The sequence below is a fragment of the Tenrec ecaudatus genome, chromosome 14 (genome assembly GCF_050624435.1).
Source record: "Tenrec ecaudatus isolate mTenEca1 chromosome 14, mTenEca1.hap1, whole genome shotgun sequence".
Taxonomy (NCBI): Eukaryota; Metazoa; Chordata; class Mammalia; order Afrosoricida; family Tenrecidae; genus Tenrec; species Tenrec ecaudatus.
In genome coordinates this window covers 246,801-273,397 of record NC_134543.1, presented here as the reverse complement: position 1 = coordinate 273,397, position 26,597 = coordinate 246,801, and the positions used below count along the sequence as shown (strand labels likewise).

General features: G+C 53.7%; 1 protein-coding gene across 5 annotated transcripts in view; it reads left to right on the top strand.

The window, feature by feature from the left end:
• Window positions 1-7,304: 7,304 nt before the first annotated feature.
• PACS2 (phosphofurin acidic cluster sorting protein 2) overlaps window positions 7,305-26,597 on the top strand; it is a 54,024-nt gene continuing 34,731 nt past the window's right edge. For all 5 annotated transcript variants that reach the window (XM_075530561.1, XM_075530560.1, XM_075530559.1 and 2 more), the window contains exon 1: window positions 7,305-7,493. In XM_075530561.1, coding sequence (XP_075386676.1) covers window positions 7,372-7,493 — 122 coding nt within the window. In that variant the 5' untranslated portion in view covers window positions 7,305-7,371. The remainder of the gene's footprint in view (window positions 7,494-26,597) is intronic.

Sequence of the window (26,597 nt, the reverse complement as noted above, 5' to 3'; positions counted from 1 at the left end):
CAGACCGAAACACCGCCCGGTCCTGCGTCAGCCTCACCTTTGCTCCTAGGCCAGAGCCCATTGTTGCAGCCATGGCGTCAGTCCATCTCCTGGAAGGTTTTCTTTTTTTCTGATGCCCTGCCACTTTACCAAACATGATGTCCTTCTCCGGGGACTGGCCTCTCTCCTCACAAGATGTCCCAAGTATGTATGATGAAGTTTTGCCATCCTTGCCCCTAAGAAGCATTCCGGCCACATTTCTTCCAAGACAGATCAGTCTGTCCTTTTGCACGGCACATTCAACAGTCTCCTCCAGCATCACCTTCAAACGCATCGATTCTTCTTCCGTCTTCTTTATTCAATATTCAACATTCACATGCAGATGAGGCAGTGGAAAAATACCATGATTGGGTCAGGCACATCTCAGTCCTCAAAAAAACAATTTTTCTTTTTAATCTTCTAAAGAGGTCTGTACAGTAGATTTACCTAATACAGCCCTTCTTTTGATCTCTTGACTGCAGCTACCATGAACATTGGTGTGGATCCAAGCAAGACAATCCTTGAACACTTCAACCTTTTCTCCGTTTCTCATCATATCACCTACTGGCCCAGTTGTGAGGCTTTGCTCTTCCTCACATTGAGCTGTAATCCCTCCTGAAGTCTACAATGCTTGATCTTCATCAGCAAGTGCGTCAAGCCCTCCTTACTTTCAGCAAGCAAGGTTGTGCTCTCTGCACATCAAAGATGGTTAATAAGCCTTCCACCAATTCTGATGCCGCATCCGTCTTCGTATAACCCAGCTTCTCTGATCATTTTCTCAGCACATTAATTGAACAAGTGTGGTGAGAGGACACAACCCTGATGCACAGTTTTCCTGGTTTTAAGCCGTGCGGTCATATTTTGTTCTGTTCGAGCAAATGCCTCTTGATTGATGTACAAGTTCCTCATTAGCACAATGAAGTGTGATAGAATTCCCATTCTTCTCAAGGTTATCCAAAGTTTGCTATGCTCCACACAGTCACATGCCTTGGTATAGTCAATAAAACACACGTAAACACCTTTATGGTATTGTTTGATTTCAGCCAAGATCTTTCTGACATCAGTAATGATATCCCTTGTTCCATGCCCTCTTCTGAATCCTGTCTGAACCTCTGGCAATGTACTGCTGCAACCGTTGTTGCATGAGTTTCAGCTAAATTTTACTAGTGTGTGATATCAATGATATTGCTCTACAATTTGAGCATTTTGTTTGGAATGGGGCAAATATGAGTGTCTTCCAGTAATGTGGCCAAGAAGCCGTCTCCCAAATTTCCTGGCATAGACCAGTGAGTGCTTCCCATGCTTCATCAGCTTGTTGAAACATTTCAGTTGGTGTTCCATCAATTCCTGGAGCCATGTTTTTAGCTAATGCTTTCAGTGTGGCTTGAACGTCTTCCTTCAGCACCATTGAGGCTAGCTCAGATGCTACCTTTGGAAATGGAATGTCAAGTAGTTCTTTTTGAAACAGTGACTCTGTGTATTCTTTCCACCTTTGGATGCTTCATGCACCAGTCAGTGTTTTGCCCACAGAATCTTTCAGTCTTGCAACTCAAGGCTTGAGCTTTTTCTCCAGTTTAAGACATGCTGATCATGTCCTTCCTTTTTCATGTCTCCTACTAGTGAGTGGATATTTTGCATGCTGGCGGAGCAGTTTGTTACCCACTGGCTTGTAAACCACACGATAAGCAGTGAGAATTCACCAGTGACTCCTTGGGAGAAAGATGGGCTTTCTGCTCCTGGAAACTGTTACAGTCTTGGAAACTCACTGGCACCAACTCTAGCCTGTCTTATAGGGCCTCTATGAGTCAGTGGCATCAACTGGATGGCATGGTTTGTTTTTTCAAATTATTTCCATGCAAGTACATATATTTACAAGTACAACTGCTTTAGCCAAGTGGGATCATGTTACACATTCTAATCTTAAGCATTTTTGGATTTGCTTTCCTGTAAGCAAGTCCCCTGGAGATGGAGCTGACCACCTGCCGAATGGCCCTCAGAACCAGGGCTGGTGAGCTACTTCCGGGAAGGTCACAACCTTGGGACCCCTCCCCCCAAGTGGAGTCCTATTTTGCACACTTCACATGGGGTTTCCATGGGTCAAATGGGTTCCGTCAACCAATAAAACCAGCAAGACTGTGAGCAGCAGTTGTTGTCCATGTTATGGAAATGAGGCATAGTATGCACTCTGGAGCTCTAGAATGTTCCATGGGGCCATTCCAGGGCCAAGCCAGCCAGTGCCCCACTCTGAGACACCGGTGGGCACGCTGGTGAGAGCACCGAGGGGCTGAGCCTCCTGATACATCCCCAGGCCCCTGGGTGACCTCTGGCCACCTACCGTGTCAACACAGGAAGTGCAGCTTGTCTGTGGGGCCTAGGGGGTTCCTTTAAAAAGGATTACAATGACAATGTGCATAACACGACATGTGCACACGCTGTCTCGACCATTTTCACAGGACAGCTGAGGCAGTGGCCACGCCCTCCAGATCCTGCACTCAGTCTTAGCCTCACTCAGTCACACACACTCAGGAACCTAAACAAACAGCCCTTCCCCCTATGCCCGCCCGGTGCTGGGGTGCTGTCAGATGACACGGAGTTGTTTCACAGCAACACAACATTCAAAAGAACAGGACACCCTTACATGCTCACAGTCGTCAGCCTGCCAGGCCTGGTCATCTCTGGTCCTCTCCCCGTCCTACGTGGCCACTGCATTCCCAGAGGGGAGGCCAGACTGCACAGCCCTTTCCCTTTGATGGACTAGCTCAGTTTTGTGTCTGCAAAGTCCCCGGGGGACGGGCGTGGTATGCATCGGGACTCCGTGTCCCTGGGGCCACGTAGTGTTCCTTTGTGGGGGTGGACCACAGCTTGTCTGTCACCTGCTGGGGGCATATCAGATGGCCACACCTGCTGGCTCTGGTGATCAGAGCTGCTGTGCTTGTTGGTCACTTGAATATCCTCGGTGGGGTGCCACCTGGCAGGCAAAGCTGGCCTCTGCAGGTTGGGATCCTGCGTGGGTCTGTGTCTTGGCCCCTGAGGACGACCATTTCACCCCGAACGGGCTCTCACCGAGGGCGCAAATCTTTGCCTGCAACATGTGTTGGTCTTCATCTCCCATTTGCCTTTTCTCAGGTAGGTTTCTGGCTGGAGACCAGGAACATGCAACGCTTCCAAGCAGACAAACCTAGCAGCCTGCCTTCTCCTTTGCCTCCTCAGAAAGCTGTCCATCTTCCACCCAGAGGCATGCTTGAGTGTCGGCTCACAGTGTGCAGTGTGACCTCCACATCTTACTGGTCATCTCAACAGAAATGGTCCCTCTTCAAGACGGGGGCTATTGTGAGCTGCCTTCTCTCCGCCAGCCTTGCTGGGGGTGACCCTGCCCACAGGGGGAGCGGAGTGCAGTCCTGCCCAGCAACGCCCCACATTAGACCACCAGGACCTTTAGGATTTTCACTGGCTGATATTTGGAAGTAGATCACCAGGCCTTTCTGTCTAGTTCTCCTGAGTCTGGAAGCTCCTCTGAAACCATGTGAAAGCAGAGACGTGGGGTGGCTGGAACAGAACCCAGGTCTCCCTCTGTCCTGGTCCCAGAACCCCTCGTCCTCACCAGTCGGGTGGCACAGAGAACAGGTCTGGCAGGGAGCAAGGCCCTCTGAGGGAGTGAGCTTCTGGGGTTCAGAGAGTGAGGCGTGGGTGGACACTCCCCTGGGGTGACCGTGGGCTGCCTGGGTCCTCTATGCCACTCTCTTTTGCCTATGTGTAGTCACCTGGCTCCCCCACCAGGGTGTCTGCCCTCATTAGAGGGGCTGTTTCCTGTGGGAAGCTTTTATAAGCCTGATTGTGTAATAAATGTGCCCAACTATAACACAGTCCCATGCCTACTGGAGTGACCATGTCCCCCTTACTGCCTTATCTTCCACCCCAGTGGCCCGCAGAGGCTACCTCCTCTCCCTGATGACAGGATTGTCTCCCAGAGGGGAAATTGCTACAGTGTAAGAATAAACAGGCAGGGACCAGAGCTGCCCAGTGCCCAGGCCTGTGGGAGGCCCTGGTCACTCACAGCTCCCGCTGGAGTGAGGGCATCGGCTTACCTCCCAGGCCGGTTGCGGGGCTCACTGCAGGAAGATGTGAGCATTAATCCGGCAGGCCTGCGTTCAGGAGGGCAGTCCCTGGGGGGCTAGGTTGCACGTCTCTGGCCCCTCACACCCTCACACTGGCGTGTGTCACCATGAGCAGCCAAGAGGTGGAGCCATGGCTGTGCCTCCTCGCTCTCCGCCACATTGGAGACATTTGATGGCTGCAGCGTGCAGCAGGATCAGCAGCCGTTCCAGAGTGTCCTGCTGGGACCCAGAGCTCTCTGAGGCTTGCCAGCCTGCCCAACTGCCCTGTGGCCTGCACAGGCCCTCTGGATCCAAGGGAAAAATGATTGCTCTTGCCGCTGGTCCCTGGTGGCACTGTTGGGTAGGCATTGGAATGCTAGGCTGAGGTCAGAGGTTCCAACACCCTGCTGGAGAAAGATGAAGCTAGCTACACATGCCCCTAAGATCTGTGCCTCAGACGCGTTCCATAGGGCCACTGTGCAGGACCAGGCAGTGTTCCACTCTTTGGTCCAAAGAGCCAGGGTGAGCAACTCGGTTTGACAGACGAGGAGGAGTTGGAGCGGAAGCCACAAGACAGTGCAGTTTTTGGTTACAGAGTCATTTTGACCCACAACAACCTCTATTTGACAGAGAACTACCCAACAGGGTTTTCCAGACTCCAACAAAACACACCACACACCACACCACACCAAACTCACTGCCTTCAAGTCAATGCCGACTCACAGCCATCCCACAGGACAGGGGAGAACTTCCCCTGTGAGTTTCCCAGACTGACCCTTGAAGGGTGGAGAAAGCCTCATCCTTCTCCCACAGAATGCTTGGTGGTTTTGTATTGCTCCACCAAGGCTCCCTGGACTGTTGTCTGTACAGAGAAAGATGTCCAGGCCTTGTTCCGCTGAGGGGCTGGAGGGACGAGCCCTCTCCTATGCCCTGTCACCTTTGAGTGCCCCCGCACTGCACCGCTTCACTCCTGAAATCCTAAGGACATGTGTCCAAAGCACTTAGAGGGGGGCGGTGCACAAGGTCCCACTCACCGGAGGAGCTTCCTCCTAGGCTCTCAATGGAGAAGGGGGCAGGTTCTGATCACTAAAGTGCTATCTATCCCACCTGGAATTCATATTAGAGGGAAAAGAGGTTAAGACCTGGCCCTTGTGCTGTCATCACTAACAAGCTGGTGTTGGTACTGTCACGGCCCAGCCTTGGCTCCAACTCATTGACAACAGAGGACACAGGACGATCGATCGATCCCAAGCATGCTCCAATCATAGTGAATGCCCAAGGCCTCGCAGCTGACAGTATAGTGATTCAGAGGGCTCTCACTGGCTAACTTGCAGAACAGATTTCCAGGCCTTTCTCCCTAGTCTCTCTTAGCCTGATACTCCATGGGTGAGCCTTCCGTGCCTATGAAATACAGATGGCACTGCTTCCATCTCCACTGTAACACACAGGCCATTACAGGAGGACAGACTGACAGACGAGTAGTGAGCTGTACATATTAATCCACCTTAAAAACAACTCAAAAACACATCCACAGATGGGGCCCCAGGTACAAGGATAAAGTATGCACCGTGTCCCTGTGTTTCTGCATTGGTGGTGGCTTGAGTGGGCGCTGAGCCAGACTGCAGGATGCCCTGCCTGGCACCGCCCTCTGGTAGTTAGGGCCTGTCTGGCAACCTCAGTGGTCACACCTCCACCATTTGCAAAATCAGGATGTGGGGCAGGTCGGGTGTTAAAGAGCTCAACTTGCTGCCTGGTACCCAGAGGGTACATAGCCCCACTGTGGCACCTAGTGTCCAGTGCCAATGGTGTCCATGAGCACTGCGTCCTGCTTCCTCATTTGACCCCTAGCGGTGCTTCTAGCCTGGCTCAGATCACAATGTGTCAGGTGGCCCACTGGTTTGACGGCCACTGCACATCATCCTGCCCCGCCCCACCCCCTCCCAGTAGCCTGCCAAAGCTGGCCTCAACAGACCTGTCTCTGCCCTGCCCCCAGAGGCAGCCTGTTTCCACAGGGCACTGAGCAGTCAGTCCTTCATCTCCTAGGTGTGAGGGCCAGGGCAGCTGTGCCTGGTGAGAGCTGCAGTGCAGACAACACCCAGTCAGCTGGCCAAGGGCAGAGCAGAACAAGTGGGAAACACACATCTTCTTGTTCTCTGGGAAGTGTGGCAGTCTCTCAGCAGTGCAGCTGTTTGCAGTCAGAGACACAGGAGTTACAGCTGGAGGCGGAGAAGAAGGCTGCTGGGGGCCTGTGAGGAGACAGCCAGCAGGACGAGAGGCCAGGAGGAGGGGCGGTCCGAGTAGGGGCTGGAGGCTTTCAACTACACCATCTACTGAGGCTGGGTGGATACAAAACAAGGAAGGCTTCAGGAAACTTCTGCTCAGATCAGACCAGCATCCAGGGATGGGACGCTCCTTGGGCCAAGCCACCTTCCTCTCCTCCCCTTCCCCCCACCTGAGCTGGGCGGCCCAAGCTCACAGGAGCCGGCAGGGTCCCGGGAGGATCTCTGCCCACAGGCGCTTGTTGTGGGTCCTCAAGGGGGAGGAAGACGTCAGCTAGACAACTGGACGCTCAGATTTAGATTTGCGGGGAGGAGGAGGGGAGACGACGCGGGTGGGATGAGGAAGAAGTGCAGGACATGAGGGGCGCGACGTCCTGAGGGCTATGGTGAGGACGGCAGGGGTCCGCAGGGCACTCGAGGGCCCCGACACTCGAGAATGGCACGGGCCCAAGGTTCTCAAGGGAGCCGAGGTCTGCGAGCGAGCAGGGTGGAAGGGTGGGGTGCAGACGGCGGCCCAGGGGTATTGCGCGGAGAGGCGCGGAGGCCACGAGGGCGCGCGGGGCGCCGGCGAGCGCGCTCCCAGGGGGCGGGGCGGGGCGGGGCGGGACGCGCCGGGCGGGGCTGTGCGCAGGCGCACGGGTGCGCGCCCCGGGGAGCGCAAGGAGGTGGGAAAGGCGTCCGACCTCACTTCCGGCGGGCTCCATGCGCGCTAGGATTGGGCCCGGCGCGGCGTAGTCGCGCTCCGCTCGGCAAATCGGCGGCGCCTGTCGGTGCGACCCGGACGCGCGCGCGGCGCGCGCGACGAGTGCGCGCGGAGGCGGGGCCGGCGGGCGGGGCGGGAGCGGCCGCAGCCTCCGACGCCCGGCCGTCCACGTCCGGCCCGCCCGGCCCGCGCCCGCCGCGCGCCCCCATGTGACCGCGCCGCCGCCCTCCGCGCCGCCCGCGGCCGCAACCCAGCCGCCCAGCGGAGCGGCCGCGCCATGGCCGAGCGGGGCCGCCCCGGCCTGCCCGGGCCCGCGCCCGGTGCGCTCAATACTCCGGTGCCTATGAACCTGTTCGCCACGGGGGAGGTGGACGGCTCCAGCCCCAGCTGCGTGCCCAGGTATATCCACAGATCGCAGGTGCGGTTGTCCGCGGGGCGCGGGACCCCGTCCGCGGGGCGCGGGACCCCGTCCGCGGGGCGCGGGACCCCGTCCGCGGGGCGCGGGACCCTGTCCGCAGGGCGCGCCACGCTTTGTTCCTCCGCACCTGTCCGGCCTGGCCGGACCGCGGCCCTTCAGGCGTGGGGCCTGGCCATCGGCCACCGCGGCTCTAGGTCCTTCACTCACGCGCAGCGCCGCAGCCCAGCCCCCCAACTCGGTGCCTTTCCCTCGCCCCCTCATTCAGGTCTTTTCTACCCGGGCCCCCACTCCAGGTGGGACTCCTGGACTAGGTGACTGGAGTGCAAGCCCTTCTTGGAGCGCACCTGGCACCTCTGCGCCCGCACCTGTCCGCTGAGGTTTTGGCTTCGGCCACTCCCCCTGCGCGGGACCACACCACAGGTCCTCTTTGCCTGGGCCACACCTTCAACCCCAGTCTGGCCTCCAGGGTGTGCAGGGTGAGAGGATGCCCGTCCAAGAGCAGGAGGGTGTGAACCCAACATGCTTCGGATGCGCAGTCCCGACGCTTTGTCCACTTGGTGACCAGTACACGGCCATTCTTGGGAACAAGCACAGCTCTCCCAGTGGCCTTGAGTGGGAAAGTGAGCTGTCTGGCTCGCCAGGCAGGTGAGACTGGGCAGCCTTGCACACCTGCCACCTTGGTGGATTTTCCTTCTGCCTGGGTGGACTTGCTGAGGAGTCCCCTCTGTAGGTGATGAGGCTGGAGAGGACAAGGTTCACGGGGGTGCCTGGGTGCTAGCAGCTCGGGGGCTGCCAGCAGTGGGTGGGCCTCCCTTTTTCCAGGGGCCTCTCTGGGTTTGGGCCAGAACGCTTTGCGCCTCCAACAGATGTTTCTGAGCCAGCTGCTGGGGCTCACAGGACTCTGCTCAGCCAGAGCCTGCTGAGAGGCTGTGCTTGTCACATCCAAGCTGCATTGCCAGAGGTTGGGGTGGTGGTAGGGTCTGCAGGCCGGGCTCCAGACCCTTTCCTGCCCCTCTTCCCTGGAGCATCTTTGGGTCATTCTCCTCCCTTCCTGGTGCTGCCCACCAGCATCTGCCCCCACCCTGTGGCTTTGACTTCCATCATTCCTTTCATACCCGAGCCTCATGTAGAGCCTCTTTGGAGACTTCTCTGCGCTCAGTCTTTACCTGGGCCATGGAGGCTGAGGGTCTACAGTCAGAGCAGTGCTGGCTGAGGCCCAGAGCCAGGGGCACCGGCCTTCTGGCCCAGAGAGCGGGCCGGAGGAGGGGGCTTGTAGGCTGTGGGTGGTGGTACCTCTGCGTGAGCAGGTTCAACGTTCCTGTCGAAAATACAGGCCTCCTCAGCCAGTGCCACTCTCTTGCACTTCTTCAGCCAGGTCAGTCTCCCTGCTGGCTGTGTGTGCTTCCATGTTCCCTGTGTGGAGTTCTGCCTGTCCCCTAGCTGGGGCCTGTGTGGAGGCCGTTTCTTGGCCTGTGTGGTGCTGCTTGGTTGGTGTTAGATTTCTGAGACACACCTGTTGACGTGTTGACGCCTCGGTGCTTGCCTGCTACCCTGCAGGACTCCCTGCCGCAGCTCCAGCCCTGTACCCCTTTCTGTTGAGGGGCGTGACCTTGTCTCCACCTGCTTCCTCAAGCTTGTGGGCTGCAGCTGTGTATGGCGCCCGCTTAGGTGTCGGGCAGTGCGTGTCCCTGCTGCACATGTGTCTCAAGAGTGGTGGTGTCGGCGACAGCCCTCACTGGCCCCGGACTAGGACCCTGCTCCCTTGCCCACTTATCCACACCTGCTTAACTCATCCTGCCTGTCTAGGAGTGGGGTGTGAAGTCTGCTGACCTGTGCAGACCTTCCTTGTCAGGGGTGGCCTGGGGCCACCGGCCTTTCTCTTTGCCTTGTGCTTTGTTTTAGTTGCATCTCAGAAGTTTCTGCAGGGACAGAAACCTCCAGGTTCTGAGTGCTGAAAGTCCCTGTCTTGAAGTTGCAGGCTTTGGGGGGGACCTCCACGCCTGCCTGCCTGCTTGCCACTCCCTCTGGTCCTTCAGAATGCCTTTCTTCCTACCACCCACATGTCTCTGAGGCGCCGGCGCCCTGGGGCTAAGGGCAGCTAGAGAACAGCCTCCCACATCAGTTGGCCCAGCACAGATGCAGGCAGCCATGCCCTTGGTCCCCTCACCAGTAGAGCACCTCACCCAGTCCTGGTCAGCAGGGGCTGGTCTGGGTCTAGGTCAGCAGGGGTTGGTCTGAGACTGGGTCAGCAGGGCCTGGTCTGAGACTGGGTCAGCAGGGGCTGGTCTGGGTCTAGGTCAGCAGGGGCTGGTCTGGGGCTGGGTCAGCAGGGCCTGGTCTGAGACTGGGTCAGCAGGGGCTGGTCTGGGTCTAGGTCAGCAGGGCCTGGTCTAGGTCTAGGTCAGCAGGGACTGGTCTGAGACTGGGTCAGCAGGGCCTGGTCTGGGTCTAGGTCAGCAGGGCCTGGTCTGGGTCTAAGTCAGCAGGGGCTGGTCTGAGACTGGGTCAGCAGGGCCTGGTCTGGGTCTAGGTCAGCAGGGGCTGGTCTGGGTCTGGGTCAGCGGAGCCTGGTCTGAGGCTGGGTCAGCAGGGTCTGGTCTAGGTCTAGGTCAGCAGGGCCTGGTCTGGGTCTAGGTCAGCAGGGGCTGGTCTGAGACTGGGTCAGCAGGGCCTGGTCTGGGTCTGGGTCAGCAGGGCCTGGTCTGGGTCTAGGTCAGCAGGGCCTGGTCTGGGTCTGGGTCAGCAGGGGCTGGTCTGAGACTGGGTCAGCAGGGCCTGGTCTGGGTCTGGGTCAGCGGAGCCTGGTCTGAGGCTGGGTCAGCAGGGTCTGGTCTAGGTCAGAAGGGCCTGGTCTGGGTCTGGGTCAGCGGAGCCTGGTCTGAGGCTGGGTCAGCAGGGTCTGGTCTAGGTCTAGGTCAGAAGGGCCTGGTCTGGGTCTGGGTCAGCGGAGCCTGGTCTGAGACTGGGTCAGCAGGGCCTGGTCTAGGTCTAGGTCAGCAGGGACTGGTCTGGGTCTGGGTCAGCAGGGCCTGGTCTGGGTCTAGGTCAGCAGGGACTGGTCTGGGTCTGGGTCAGCGGAGCCTGGTCTGAGACTGGGTCAGCAGGGCCTGGTCTGGGTCTGGGTCAGCGGAGCCTGGTCTGAGGCTGGGTCAGCAGGGTCTGGTCTAGGTCAGAAGGGCCTGGTCTGGGTCTGGGTCAGCGGAGCCTGGTCTGAGGCTGGGTCAGCAGGGTCTGGTCTAGGTCAGAAGGGCCTGGTCTGGGTCTGGGTCAGCGGAGCCTGGTCTGAGGCTGGGTCAGCAGGGTCTGGTCTAGGTCTAGGTCAGAAGGGCCTGGTCTGGGTCTGGGTCAGCGGAGCCTGGTATGAGACTGGGTCAGCAGGGTCTGGTCTAGGTCTAGGTCAGAAGGGCCTGGTCTGGGTCTGGGTCAGCGGAGCCTGGTCTGAGGCTGGGTCAGCAGGGTCTGGTCTAGGTCAGAAGGGCCTGGTCTGGGTCTGGGTCAGCGGAGCCTGGTCTGAGGCTGGGTCAGCAGGGTCTGGTCTAGGTCTAGGTCAGAAGGGCCTGGTCTGGGTCTGGGTCAGCGGAGCCTGGTCTGAGACTGGGTCAGCAGGGCCTGGTCATATAGGGCCCTTGTTCTTCCTGTGCTTTCCCTCCACCTGGTGCATCTTCTTTCTCTGTGTATTTATCTTTGACATCAGAGTGCACACTCACCCCATGCAAACGGACCAATCCCTGAGATTGGTCATTAGTGCTCGTGCTCTGCGGAGCTCTTAGTCACATCCAGCCGTGGCCCGTGCAGGGAGACTGTTGAGGTGGAGCTTACTGCGACAGCAGTGTTGGAACTCTTGCCTACACACAGGAGCCATGGGTTCAGTTCTGACTGGTGCCTCATGGAAAGACTGCAAGTGAGTCCTCTGAGTCGGAGGACCAGGGGAATCAGGATAAGCCCCAGGTGGTGGCGAGAGGCAGGGCTCAGACCAACTCCGCCTCCCTGGTCATGGTCATTGATTGCAGTCACCCTGCTCCTCACAGACCCTCTCTCAGGATGACGGGTTCATGGGGGCTGACAAGATCAGGAGTAGTGGCCAGCAGGAAGAATTCAGGACAGGGGTCTGCAACCAGGGCAGAGTCTCTTCGGCCATGTATGCAGTCCGGCCTCTGCCACCAGTCCCTGCTCTGGGCTCATCTCTGGACCTTGACCACTACTTGGGCTCCTGTGTTCCACTGATAGGTGCCCAGAAGCACCCCACTCTCGCTAGGAGGTCTGGCGCTGGCCTCCTGGGTCTGGGAAGTTCTCAGAGCAGACTCTGGATCTATAGGATCTACTCTACTTTGGCTCTTCTTGATGGTCAGGAGGGTCCCTCAGTCTCTGGACATAGCAACAGTGGTGAGGCTGGCGCAGGGTTGGGCAGGGCTTCCTTCTGTTGTGCATGGGTCTCTGGGTTGGAGCCATCTCAGTGATACCTAAGAACAGCCACCCCACAAGCTGTCCCTGCTGCTCCTCATTCACCTCAGCAGGCTATCACATCCTCATTCTTTGGTCTTTCTTTGTGGCCCCACTGGTCATTTTGTGGGAGTTCCAAGCCCATAGCTAGAAGAGCCCTGGGATAGTTCCCTGTACCCCAGCACCTCATGCAGAGCCCCCCCCCTCTATACCCCCCTCCCAGGCTGATGTCGTGGAGGCTCTCATTGCTGCCTGACCCTCCACAGTCAGCAGTGCATCCAGAATAAGACTGACGGGGAAATGGCTTTGGAAGGTGAGCTTCTGGAAACCCTGGGGACGTCAGCGGTCCCATCCTGCAATGCAGGGGCCCCCGTGGGTTGATCGTGGCTAACCGGCACGGTTGTTCAGAGTGTGCACAGCACAAGGGCACCTCATCCAAGGTGACTCAGAGCACATCCTAGGCATGGATAATCATCACGCCAACTTCCATATCTCGAGGAAGGGGCTTCATTTTCATATTTGCCAAAGGCACCACCGGGACTGGCAATACCCCCTCCTCCACCCCCACCTTCATCTGAGGCCTGTTCAGAGAGGCTAATGTGGCTGCACCATTGTCAGCCAGCTGGTTGCTGTCAGGTTGTAGGCCTTCTGATTGGCGTGTAAGAAAAATGGACAGGATGCTTCTTTGAAGTTAGGACGGGAACCCTGCTCACATCGCCAGTGAAGACCAGTGGTTAGAAAAGGACATCGTGTTTGGTGAAGTGGAGGGACAGTGACTGTGAGGGGACACTCAGTGAAAGAGAGGGGCAGCGTTTCCTTCTGTTGCACGTGAGGTTGCTCAGAGCCAGCACCCAATACCCACCACCATCAGCTGCAGTGATTTCTACTGTGGGTGGGTTGGTGCTTGCCTGGGCACTGATGGTGCTGCTCATTTTCCTCAGGTGCCTACTTGCCACTCCTTGATCAATCACTTTGTCTTCCTCTTTGAACTGAGAGTCGCCTGCACTTGTCTTGTTGAGATGCGGGAGTGGCTCTCTCTGCCAGTGAGCCGCAGAGTCCAGCTACGTGCTCCCATCAGTCCAAGAGCAGAACTAGATGGTGTCCAGCTCTCACCACCAACTGCCTGGACAGGAGCCCATTAGGAGGTCCTGGATCGAGGAGAGAGAATGAGAAGAAACTAAGGAACATAGAGACCAGGTATGCCGCTTGAATGGAGCCTAGTGGAAACCCAAGACTCTGACCCTTGGTCTCACTTCATTCAGGTCTGGAACCGAAGTCACCCCCAAGGTTCCCTTTCAGCCAAACAGTAGACAAGGCTATGACACGAGGGAGGCACACCCACCTGAGAGGCATCCACCATTTAAGATCTAAAGGGCAGTAAGCTCAGAGGTTAGGGAGGGAGGAGGACGTGGGGGAAGGATAGCAGGAGTGAGAAGAAACACGTTTATAAATTGTTGAACAGGAAACTGACCACCTGTTCTGTCACCCTTTACGCAATTCACAGTGAAACGTTTAAAACCCCACATTGTTGCTATTGCAGTTCCAGTTTCTCTGTGCACAGGTCGGTTTAGTCCAGACATGTCTCTAGTCAGCGGGCGGCTTAGTCTCCTTAGGGGACTTCATCCAAACTGTGGCTTCTGAGGAGATCTGCTGGCCTGGTAAGATTCAAGGCGGAGATTGGGGTGCCTATTTTGGAGGTCATATTGATAGATTTTCTCCAAGGATTTCAGTCAGTCATGGGAACTTGTTATGCAGAAGTCAGTAAGGCGAGGAGTGTTCCAGGGGAGGTGCCTTAGGTACCAGCCATTCAGGTCCATTTGCGGGTGTCCATCTGAACTGGCCAGCTTTTCCAGAAGTCACCATGGCTTTACCCTTCTCCTGTCTGGTGAGCTGTAACAGACAGGAGACCCCTCCTTCTCTGAGTCTCAGTGCCAGTGTAGCAAAAGCCTCAGAGGATGTTCAGCCTGGCCATTCTGGAAAATGGTGGTCCAGCAGAATGGAGTAGTTAAAAACAGGTTCACTGCTGTCATACACGGGGAAAAAATTTTTTCAGGTACATTTTTAATGATGATAATTATAAAACTATGATCTCTACATCAACAGAAACAACCAGAAATTCAGGCTGGATTCAGGAGAGGGGACGTCAGTGCTAGGTCAGATGGGTCCTGGCTGAAAGCAGAAAGTACAGGAAGCATTTTCCTGTGTTTCTTTGGTTATGCAAACGCACTCAACTCTGCAGGCCATTACAAACTGGATCGGTTTGTGAAGAATGGAAGTTCCAGAACACTTAATTCTGCTCCCCTGGAACCTGTGCAGTCCTTTGAACAGGACAGAGGGCTGATGGCCAGTTTAAAATCAGGAGAGGCATGCTTCAGGGTTGTAGCTTTGCACCACAATTATTCAGTCTGTATGTGGAGCATCTAGTCGAGACCCTGGGCTGTGTGAAGAGGAGCCTGGCTTCGGACTCATTAGCAACATGTACCAGACCTTGCTTGCCAGGCGAGCAGGGGACCTTAAGCACTTACTGATCAAAGACAACATAAAGAAAACAAAGGCGCTCACAACTGGACCAATAAGCAAAATCATGATAAATGGAGAAAAGAAAGAAGCGATCGAGGATTTCATTTCTCTTGGATCCACAGTCAGTGTGAGTGGAAGCAGCAGTCAGGGAGTCAGGCAGTTGCACCGGACAACTCGCCTGGACAAGACCTCTTTCAAGGGGTAAAAAGCACCAGTGTCAGGTTGAGGACTAAGGTATACCTGTCCCAAGCCATGTTATTTTCATACACCTCTTCTGCATGTGAAAGCCGGACAAGTGGCATGGAAGACTGGAGAATGGATGCATTTGAGCTATCCTGTTGGTGACGACTATTGAAGGAATTTGAGATGCGCAAACTAGTCTGGAGGAAGTACAAGCAGAGTGCTCCTCAGAGCGAGGACCGTGAGAGTTCATCTCACGTCATCAGAGAGACCAGTCCTTGGAGAAGGATGTCCTGCTGGGTGAAGCCGAGGGCCCGTGAGCAAGAGGAAGACCCTCCGGGAGATGGCGGGCACTGTGGCTGCAGCAGTCACTCAAGCGTCACTATCATGAGGGTGATGCAGGACTTGGCAGTGTTGATAGGGTCTGTTTTAGAGTAAGAACCCCTCGATGGCGTCTAACCTAACAACAGCCAGTTCGGCCTCCTCTGATTCTCTCTTTCGTAGTTACAGTGTCTACAGTTCAAGTTACCATCACGATTTAACCTCACTGACAATCTGTACTCAAAGCTAAAGCCTGGAATGGCATCCGCAGCTCCCCCGCCTCCCACTCTCAACGAGAGGAAAATGTTCAGTGGGAAACCTCCATGCTCCCTTCATTTTGACTCTGAGCCTGGGAAGCACTCACACCAGCTACTTCATGCCTCTGTTTCTCTTGTTTCAGATAGCAGTGTTTAAAGCCGTCTGTCAGCTGGCCACACTGTGATGCTGGAGGCTGTGTCACCAGTACTTGAAATTCCAGAGCAATCACTCACCATCCACTTCTAAAAAAGTCGGTCGGTGAAAACGTCATATGAAACATCTGACATATGAGAAGCTTCAGAACGTGGAACATGCAATGAGAAAAAATGGACTTGCTTGAGAACACCTCAATCAGAAGACTCTCCAAAATGTGGCTGGAGACCAGCTGCCTCTTTCTTCAAATGATGTGGAGGGCACAGAGTTTTTAAGGTCTCATTTGCTGATTTGGCACGACTCAAAGTGGGAAGAAATAATTGAATCTAGGGAAATGAAAGTTGTCAAAAGTGAAGTGAGACTCATAAAGATGGATGTCCTAGACATCGATGTGTAATACAGAGCGGTGTTAGCCGTCCTGATGATCTGTTCAGGGAATGACAAAGTAGAGGCATGGTGTCACATTCATTGTCAAAAACAACATTTCTAAGATATAGCCTGAAGTACAATGCAATGAGTGATTAGGAATATATATATGCCAAAATGCCAGCTAATCAGCGTGTATTGATAATTCTGGTAACTGGAATGGGAACGTTGGAAACAAAGAAGTACTGGTTGTGGGAAAACATGGCCTCAGTGATAGAAACAATGACAGAGTGCATGATAAGCCCAATGACACTTTCTTTGCAAAAACCCCTTTTCCAACAATGCTAGTAGGGATTGTAGTTGTAGACTTCACACAAACGTCAAGTCCACTGCATCTGTAGCAAGAGACGCTGGAGAGCTCGGTGTTATCAGAACAAGGACAGGAGCCACATAGGTAAACTCATGTTGAACTAAAACACTGAAAACAAGCCCACAAGCAGGACCTTGTCTACATCCCCTGTAAAATTTGCGACTTCCTCGAGACCAGACCTGACACTTCGGACTCTGAAAACTGAAGACCAGGTACATTGTGGGTTAATAACACCATACATGAAGAACGTGAAAGATTGTTTACAAGAAAAGAAAGAACGACTATTGGATGTTAGAAGAGACTCTGAAACTCGCTTTTGGCATGTAGAGTAGCTAAAGCGACAGGAAGAAATGATGGTGTTAAAGAATCGAACAGAAGATTTCAAAGGGTAGCTCAAGAAGACACAGTAAAATATTGTGAATGAAATGTGTGAAGATCTGGAATTAGAAAACCAAAGAGGAAAGGATATAATTGGCATTTCTTAAGCTGAAAGAACTGAAGAAAAAAGTTCAAGGCTCAAGTTGTAATATTGAGGGGTTTTGTGGACAAGGTATTTGACAGCACAGACAGCACCAAGGGAAGATGGAAGACGGACAGTCACCACACTAAAGATAATTGGTCAGCATTCCAGAGCAGTGAATTGTTTAATGTAGCTCTTCTAACTAGTCTCCAACCCCTACCAACTGGCCCTTTCCTGCATGGGTCTGGGAAGAAGGTGGGGGGAGATACTGGTAGGATTCACCTGTGAGTAACTGAACAGGCTTCCCTGGAGAGCCATGCTGTGTGTATAAGATGAACCCTCTGAGAAGCAGGAGGGGCATCTCATTACCAGCAAGAGCCAGGAGTGGAGTGCATCCTCTGGGCCAGAGATCCCTGACCAGTGAACCTCCTGGATCCAGACGACAGCGGCAACATCAGAGCAGGAGCCAGAGCAGGGGACAGAGCGATGGACTGCCCAGCCCACAGAGCCAGTCAAGCCAAGTGCTTTTGTGCAGGAGGCTGGCTTGCGGAGTGGCGTACAGAGTCTAGGCACTTAATTCAGGGAGCTAGGTTTGCTAACCCACAGAACTCAAGCTGAATGCCTTTGGGTTGAAGTTTATGGTAAGTAGCATGGTGTGCCCCTTTGGGCATTTGTTAGACCTGAAGAACTTGTAAAATGTCCTGATAAACAACTACCTAAGCATCTCTTACTAGCACCACAGCCCGTTAGCTTTCGTAATAAATTCTCACCATGAATTTTGTCTGTGCATTCTGCTTGCAATTCTAATTGCAACGGTTCTTAGACCTAGGAAGGCAAAGTAGAGAGCGTTCATAGCGACAGCACACATTCTGTCATTCAGGAAGCATGATCTGACGAAGAGCCACTGTTCCCAAAAGAAGTCCGAACTGCACTGGAGATCGCAGTGAGAAGCAAGATTCCATAATTAGCAAAATGCCAATCGAAATGTTTCAAGTCGATGTAGTGCTGGAAGTGCTCACTAGCCTAGGGCAGGACATTTGGAAGACAGCTTTCTGGCCAACTGATGACATGCATCGGTTTGAGATGTCCAATGTTCAGATGGTCCATCCCTGTCCATCCAGTTCTCTGAGAACATGAGCATGTCTCTTCCTCTGAAACACCTCTTTTCCAGTCGGAACTTAAAGCACTTGTATCCAAAGCCCAGTCCAGAGAAAAAGCATTTCAGTGTAGCAGTGTACAACAGATTTTACATCTTCATTCTATCCAGTTCTGATCTCATCCAACATCGGTCATTGGGTGCCAGCTATAGGTTCGGAAGTCCACACACCTCCCTTCATTTCAGCCAGCCCCTTCTCGCTCATCCCAAGACCCTGTGGGCCAGGTCAGTGGGCACTCCCCATGGACGTAGGAGTCTACACAGCTCCCTGAACTTCATCCTGGCCAGCTTGCTTTCGCTCTCTCATCCCTAGCCCTCAGAGGTAGATCAACAGGAGCCAATAGAGTTGTCTAAACTCCACTTCTGTCTTTATTGCTGTACCTCCCCCAGCCTCACCCCTCTCACATCCGCTGTGGTCCTCTCAGGGAAGTGTACCAGGCTGTGCACTTGCGAGCTCCCTTTAACAAATAGCTCTTCAAGGAGGTTCATCTGATGGGCTTCTGACTTTTCCTGCCTCTGTGAAATCAAAGGCAAACTGCTTGACATTTAAATCCCCACCCCCCAGCCCCCTTAAGTTCTTCCCTCAATGCAAATTTCCTTCTCTCCCAGCAGTTCTATGTAGGTTTCCATGTTCTCAAATGCAGGCCACTGGATGGAACAACCTGTGTTTCTTTTGGGAAAAGCCTAGGGCTCTTTTTTTGTGAATCCAACGAAGTATTGGCTGAAGGCAGAGTTAAACATTCTCTGATAGTTACAGTCAATATTCATTTCCATCAGTTATTTGGGTCTGTTTTACAACTATGGTAGGAGAAACGTTCCAGCCACATTACATTAAAATACACATATCACTCTTTTCATCTCCACACCTTGGTGCTCCTCCCCTTCATAGGCATATGGCCTTGGACCTCTTGCTAGGCAAAACTAGAAGATCCTGGTCCCCAGGGGTCATCGTTTTTGACCTGCCTGGCTTTGCTCCGAGTGACTCCAGATGAGACTTTTCTCGGCTATTTCATAGCATCTCTTCAGTTTCTCCAAGCTGTTACAGTTAACAGCAACCCAAGTGACAAGAAAGAATGGAGAGGTTCACCTCCTACTTTTATAAATCCCTGTACTTCCTGCAGCCTGGAGCTGCTGCAGCTTATCCCACTCTTGACACCAACAAAGAAAAAATGATGTGGTCGGAGCGGCTGCTCTCCCCAGCTTCACAAGGAGGGGGAGGAGAGTCAAGGTCAACAGCCCACAGGAAGCCCGTGCTTCCTGTGACATGGAGGCCAGCCACACCACCTCTGGCCAACCTTGTTACCTGGCACCAGTCACCTCTTGGTGCTGGGTATGAGGTTCATGATGAAGGCCATGTGGAGCTCCAAAAGGACTCTGATTCTGGAGCTTATTGCATCGGAGAAAGATAGGTTAGAGAAACAGTAGCATCAGTCAGAACCAGGACATGGGCTGGAGGGGAGCAAACCCATCAGTGGCTCACGTGCAAACTCAAGTTTCTTTGTAGATACTCGCTGTGAAGTTAGGGAAAGGTCACATTCTAGAGCGGCTTGCTGAGACTTTAACAACATTACTATGATTAGATGTGGAATATAATCAATACTTTTCCTTGATTTATTGGGAGTGCCATATGTTTCTTCTCTTAAACACTAATGTGATCAATTAGGCTTATTGCTGTTAGCACTCAGCTAACCTCCGGTGCCTGGATGCCCTGCACTGCCTATTGAGCTCTCCTGTGGGGCCCCATGGGTCTCCTGGGCTCTCTTCCCCATCGCCTGGCAAGGTCATTCACTCTCCTACTGCCCTCCACCCGCCTGTGTGACTTCGGCACGGCTTGCTCCTCCAGTGCTTGGGGAAGCCACTGGGCATCACTTTGGCCGGAGCTCCTTGCTGCTGGGCCTCACAGTGGGTTTCTCGGAAAGACACCTTTCCCCCATTGACTTAGTTGTGGAAGTTGAACTTCTGGATTTGCCCAGTTTGTCTGTATTTTCAAGTTTGTTGGCGTAAAGCCCATGTTTCTCTCTGCTTCGGGTTTGAGGAGTGACCCTCCTGTCTTTGTTGGTCTGTGCACAGGTAAGTGTCACACCGCGTTCTCAGCGGGCTCCACACTGGGCAGTCATTGGTTTTGTGGTGGGGAAATAGCTGTGCAGCATATTGGCCGGTGTGACCTGGTGGCCCATCAGTTTGTAGGGGACCACTTCTTCGTTTTCTCCTGTGGGCTTATTTTGCTGTTCTGTCCCCATTTCTGAAGATCCTCAGCTTCTCCACGTTTCTCCTGTTCTTTTGCATAAGGGTCCACAAATCACAGCCTCTACCCTGAGAAGGTTCCAGATGCCGCTCACCAGCCCTTGTGCACTGTATTGTTCAGCCTAAAACTCAAAAACTAGCCATGATTTCTTGGGATGTGAGGCTAAGTGCCCCCTTTGCAAGGGCCCAGTAGAAGTGAATGGTATCAGGCTACCACTACCGGCCACTTGCTCAGAAGTTCTGCAGACGAATTCAGGGCACAAAGGGGAAGATGCAGAACAGGATTCCAGACCCTCATGGAATCCGGACTCTGGATTCAGAGGCTGCACCAACCCCTGGAACTACTGCCTTGACATCGTCTTTCAATCTTAGGCCAGGGACTCCCTGAAGTCGAACCCTAACAACAGCTTAGCTTAACTAGTAAAAATGTTGCTTTGAGTTTTGAGCTTTGTGTGTGCGTTCAGCCTAACAGCTGCTGGACAGAGTGGACAGGACACCTGGGGAAGGGTGGTGGCACAAAGGGATGTCGTCCGAGCCACAGGGCTGACCATATGGACACTGTTGAATCTTCCCAACAACCAAACAAAATTAAGTTGATTTTAGGGGCCAGGGAGTCGGCCATGACCCCTGTGACCCTGTGCAACCGGAGGAAACATGGCCGTGCCTGAGCTGGTGGTTTAGCCCTGGGAGTAGTTATCCTTCCCAACTTAGGGAAGACGGTAGTTTTTCCTGCTTCCTTCTCTTCTCCGCAGAGTACTGACTCTGAATGTACCTCGAGTTCAGAGAACGTGGTCAGTGTGACACTAAGTCCACACCGACATTGTGGACCTGCCGTCTGGCTCAGCAAGAAAAGGAAGTGTGCTGGACACCCAGTAGCTCACCCTGTGTTCACTGTGGCCCTCACACTGGTGTGTGCGTGCTTGCTCTGAGGGGGAGTATGCTGTACACCATGTGTGCTTGCGCGCGCGTACTCAAGAGGGTGTGCTGTACACCCTGTGGCCAGTCACTCGCCAAGTCTACTGTGCACTCCCCTGTGTGTGTGTCTGCTGGAGAAGTGTGATGGGCACTCTGCTTTTTCCTGCTGTCAGGCTTTACTTTATTCTTCAGACACTGCCCTGTGAAGTGCATGCATGTTTGGAACTCTACCTCCTCGGTATTTTGAACATGTTGTCATTGCACCAATCTGCAAATCTAGGAAGACCTCTATCTTCAAGTCCACATGGATAGGTATAAGAGTCTTCATGTCCGGGAGCGGGGAGTGGCGGGGGGGGGGGGGAATTAGGAGGTGATGCCAGGGACTTAAGTGGAGAGCAAATGTTTTGAGAATAATGAGGACAATGAACGTACAAATGCGCTTTACACTATTGATGTGTGTATGGATTGTGATAAGAGTTGTATGATCCCCCAATAAAATGATTTAAAAAAAAATCTTCATGTCCATATAGGTTTGGTTGGTTTCGGTGATCTTTTGTCATATCTTTTCCCAACCTATTTCCCTTAAACTTTTCTGTGTCCTCACATATTAACTGGGTCCCTTGCTACACCAACTGTACATGGGTTTCATTTTCATTCAGTCTGACTATCTTTGTTCTCAACTGGAACATCCAGTCCACTTATAATTCAAATTACTGAGGTCCGTGCCTGTTATTTAATTTTTGAGCTTTCTATTCCTAAATATGCCTAAAATCTTTGGCCTGTCTTCATTTCCAGTTTTTTTTTTCTTATTCCACATTTCTCCTCTTGCTCGTTTGAAGTTTTTCTTTTTCTTTCATCAGCATCTTACACATTGTAATTCCCTTCTGGCTGCACGTGCTGTAGTTGGCCTCCTGAGCAGCGCGAGACCTGTGGGGTGATTTATCTCACTCGCGCCGGCACTCTGTGTGGCTTTGCTGGTGTATGTTAGCTGCCTTCTCTTTTAAGCCCATTGGACATCATCCGTGTTTTGTTTTAATGCTTGATTAGCTTCAGACCTCACCACCCTGTCTGTCTGTCTCCGTCTCTGTAACTGAGGTGTTTCCTTGTGTCTGAGGACATCCTGGGGTTTCTTGATGGACGGAGAGCTGGATAAGTCACTGCCTGCTTTGTTTGCCTCGAGACATCCCTGCCTGCGCCAGTCCTGAACCAGGTCTTGCTGGTTTGGGTGTTGTTGTAAGGTGCTGCAGAGTTGGTTCCAACCGATAGCGACCCTGTGCACAATAGAACGAAGCATTGCCCAGTCCCTTGCTATTGTTTCTATGCCTGAGCCCATTGCCCATTGTGCCAGTCTATCGTTGGGGGCCTTACCCTGTTTAGCAGCCTGACCAAGTATGACTTCCTTCTCCAGGGACTGGTTCCCCTGACATGTGCAAAGTACATGAGATGAAGTCTCACCATCCTTGCTTCGAAGGAGCACCAGGACCTTCTTCCAAGACAGACTTGACATTTGGCAGTCCATGGTACTTTCCATATTCTTTGCCAGCACCACAACTCAAATGTATCAGTTCTTCTTTGGTCTTCCTTATTCGGTGTCCAGCTGTCACATGCACACGAGGCAGCTGAAGCCCAACACGGCTGGGGTCCGGCGCACCTTAGTCCTCAGTCACATCCTTGCTTTCCAACACTGAGGCTGCAGCCCTTGATCTTCATCAGTAAGTGCCTCAGTCCTCCTCACTTTCAGCAACAGGGTTGTGCCCTCTGCATATTGCAGGATGTTAATAAGCCTTCCTCCAATCCTGCTGCCATGCTCTTCTTCATATATTCCAATTTCTTGAATGATTTGCTCAGCCTACAGCTTGAACAAGTATGGTGAGAGGGTACAACCTGGGGACACACCTTTCCTGATTTTAAACCAGGCAGTAGTCTCTCCTGTTTGTACAACTGCCTCTTGATCCAGGTACAAATTCCTCATGAGCACGAAGGCTCACTCTCATAGCCATGGAGTCAGCGCTGACTCACAGTGACCTCTTGTGGGTTTCTGAGACTGCAGCACTTTACCGAAGTAGAAAGCCCAGTCTTTCTCCCAAGAAGCTTCTGGTGGTTTCAAACTGCTGACCATGTGATCACAGCCCAACGTGTAAACGCCGCCGCCAGGGCTCATATGGAGCACAATGCAGGGTTCTGGAATTCCCATTCTCCCCAAGGTTATCTATAGTTTGTTATTATCTACACAGTCAAATCTTTGGTATGGTCAATAAAATGCAAGTAACCATCTCTTTGGTATTCTCTGCTTTGAGCCAAGATCCATTTGACATCAGCAGTGACATCCCTTTGTCAGGGGAAGCCAGCCCCTAACACATCATTACGGGTCCAGTAGGTGCAATTGTACAGCGATAATAAGTAAGCATCATAGTAAAGTTATAGAGCGCATGAGAGATAGAAGTGAAGTATTGAAATGAATGGCGTCATTCACGATTCATGGTAGCATGCTCACCTCAGCCCCGCTGATGGTCCACGTGGAGGGAGAGAGAGAGAGAGATCTTTAATGCTAGCCCAGGCCTTTTATATTCTCCCAAACCTCTGGTACTTCCCTGTCAATGTACTGCTGCAACCGTTGTTGGGTGATCTTCAGCAAAATTTTATTTGCATCCCATATTGAGGATAGTGTCCTCTAGTTTGAGCATTCTGTTGGGTCACCTTTTTTTGGAATGGGCACATTGGTCTCTTCCTGTCACCAGCCAGGTAGCGCTCGTCCAGATTTCCCAGTACAGACGGGTGAGTGCTTCCTGCTTCATCATTGTTGAAACATTTCTATGGGTATCCCATCAATTCCAGAGTCATGTTATTGACCACTGCTTTCAGTGCAGCTTGAATTTCTCCTTCAGCACATTGGTTCTGGCTCATGTGCTCTTGGACTGCGTTCCTTCCCTCATTTCTCAGGACACTTTGCTGACATCACAAATCCAATGCATTGTTCGTCTTAGGTCTTCCTCATTCATTGCCTGGCTTTTAAAAAAAATTCTTTATTATGAATCGTTTTACTGGGAGGCTCTGACAAATCTTATAACAATCCATCATCCAATTATATTAAGCACACTTGTACAAATGTTGCCATCAACATTTCCAAACTACTTTTCTTTCTACCTGTGCTCTTGGTGTCAGCTCCTCTTTTTCACCCTCTCTCCCCCACCCTCATTCCCCCTGATCACATATATTATTACTGTTATTTCCCACGTTTCACATGCATGTTAGGGTACTTGAAGCATTATGGTCAGGGTCAGGCACACCGGTCCTCAAAGCAAAGTCTTGGCTCTTGAATCCCACAAAGCGGCCAGTGCGGCAGACCAGCTCACTGCAAGCCGCCCGCAACTTGCCTGCCTGCCGCTGCATGAGTGATGAGTGTGGAGCTGAGCAGGAAAGCCCTGGCGACCTGTCTTCTCCATGTGTTAGAGTAGAGGAGGGGGTTTGTTTATGTTGGGGTATCCTCGTCTTTGATCCATATCAGGAAGTAGCTGGTTCTCAGACCAGCTCCTGCCCATTTGCTGGCCCCCTTCTTGGAATTTCCCGCCTGCCTCCCACTGTAGGCCTGTGCAGGCAGGCGGCCCCATGCTTCATCGGGTGCCATGTGGCGCCAGTTGACAGACGTCCCTGTGGTTACTCCAAGGTGCCCCTCTTGGGATGGCAAGGTTCATCATGGTTTTGGGAAGTTACCAAGTTGTTTGGAGGGGGTAGGTGGTTGCGTGGTGGGCAGGGCAAGGAAAGCTCAGCCAAGTGGCCTCTGAGTGTAGCACGTGCAGGTGGACGGGGGTAGGTCATGTGGCTGGAGGATGGACTCGGAGGCAGTCTTGCAGTGGAGAGGCGGGGCTGGCCATCCTAGGCTGGGGTCTGCACCCTCGAAAGTGTGTGCGAGCCCAGGAGAGTCTCCGGCATGGGTGGTCAGCAGGGTGGCTGTGTTTACCAACCTCCGCTCTGCCCAGACTCCAACCCCCATGCCCGAGATCGCTGTCCACTAGCCCATTAGTTGCTCTGGGCTCCCCAAAGTGGCCTGTGTGCAGCACGTGTGTGTGCGGGAGCAAGAGGGGTCCCTGGGGTGTGACTGCCCCCCTTGGATAGGGGCGGGGGTCTGGGCCCCATCCCAGCTCTCGCATGAGCAGCACAAGAGGAGGGCACTGCCCCAGGATGCCCCAACAGGGGACACTGATGGAAATGCAAGTCCTGGTGAGACCTTCAGGAGAAGAAGCCCTATGAGCGGTGAGGGTGATGTGGCCAGGGGGCAGTTGGCATGGAGTGGCAGAGGGCAGCTCTGCCCAGATCCCCACCACAGGGATCCCATACCTGTGTGGCTGTGGAGTGAGAGGCAGGCAGGGACCCTCCCCATGCACCTGTCCAGCCACTGGTGCCTGGTCCTTGGAACTTCTTCCGCATCGGGATGGGTGAGGTCACATGGGAAGTCCTCAGCTGGCCATGGCCTTAGACCTCAGGCCTCCAGAAAGCACCTGGTGGAACCTTCTGGGCCTCCCAGGTTCAGATGCAAATCCATGGATGATGTTTCCACGGAAGTTTGCATCTAGCCGGGGGAAGGGTGGGCTGTGCAGGTGTTTGCAGCCCTGGGAGGGTGCCTGGGGGCGGGGGGGCGGCGGGGAGGAAAGCGGGGTTGATTGGGCTACTTGGCCATGAGACTGGCAAATGTAAGTCCTGGTACAGCCTTAGCCTGCAGTGACAGCCAGGCTGTGTGTGTGTGTTGGGGGAGACGTGGGAGGGACTGGTTATCTCTGGGACTCTCCCACATGGCTCCTGCCACATGGTGAGCTGGCTGGGCACCCTCCCTGGTAGGACCCCTCCCCCCTCTCAGGCTGTGTCAGCCTCTGTGAGCCAGTAGGGCATCCTGGCTGGCTCAGGGCTCTGGCTCCGACTTCCTGCCCCCGCCATAGAGAGCTGACAGGCGTGCAGTGTGTGACAACCACTGGCCCCCTAGCCCATAGGAAAGAGCGATTCTGGGTGTCACCTAGCAGAGCTGGAGATGGTGGAAGCGGAGGTCTCAGCAGAATGGCAACAGCCTTTCCTCCCAGCCCTGTGGCCCTGGGCCTCAGCCAGGCCTGTGGCCTGCCCACTGCCCCCACTCTTCCCCCCTCCCCCCCCCACTGGCCTGAGCTCCAGTGGCCACTGAGAGCTGCAGCCTCAGGAAGTGTCATCCCAGGGCTTCTTGTCTACCTGTCCAGAGGGTGGAGTCCATACTGACTTCCAAGGGCTCTCGAGTTGTAGGTCCTAGGAGAACCTGTTACATGCCCCGGCTCCCGTGCCCAGCTGAGGCCCTGTGTGGGGGCTGAAGCCAGCGGGGGTGAGCCACTGTGGTAGGCCATCGCTGCCCAAGGGATGACATGCATGCTGGCCAGCAGGCAGCATCTTGCCTGGACGCAGGGCCCCTAGCAGCTCCCAGTGAGGGCTGCACCTGACCCTATTTAGCAAAAGCACACATTACTGATCAAAGGGCCCCCAGGCCGGCCCCAGTACTGCTGCTTTCTGGCAGAACATGCTCAGGTGATACCGGGTGGACCCAACTTTGGACAGCTCCAAAGGTTGTGTCATAGCAGGCTTTGGTCTGGTGGAGGGAGTGTGTGGCAGGGCACAGTCGGCTCAGTGCTCAGACTGGGCCGCCCTGGGGCAACCACCTGCCCAGCATGCCTTTCTCTCACCTGTGTCAC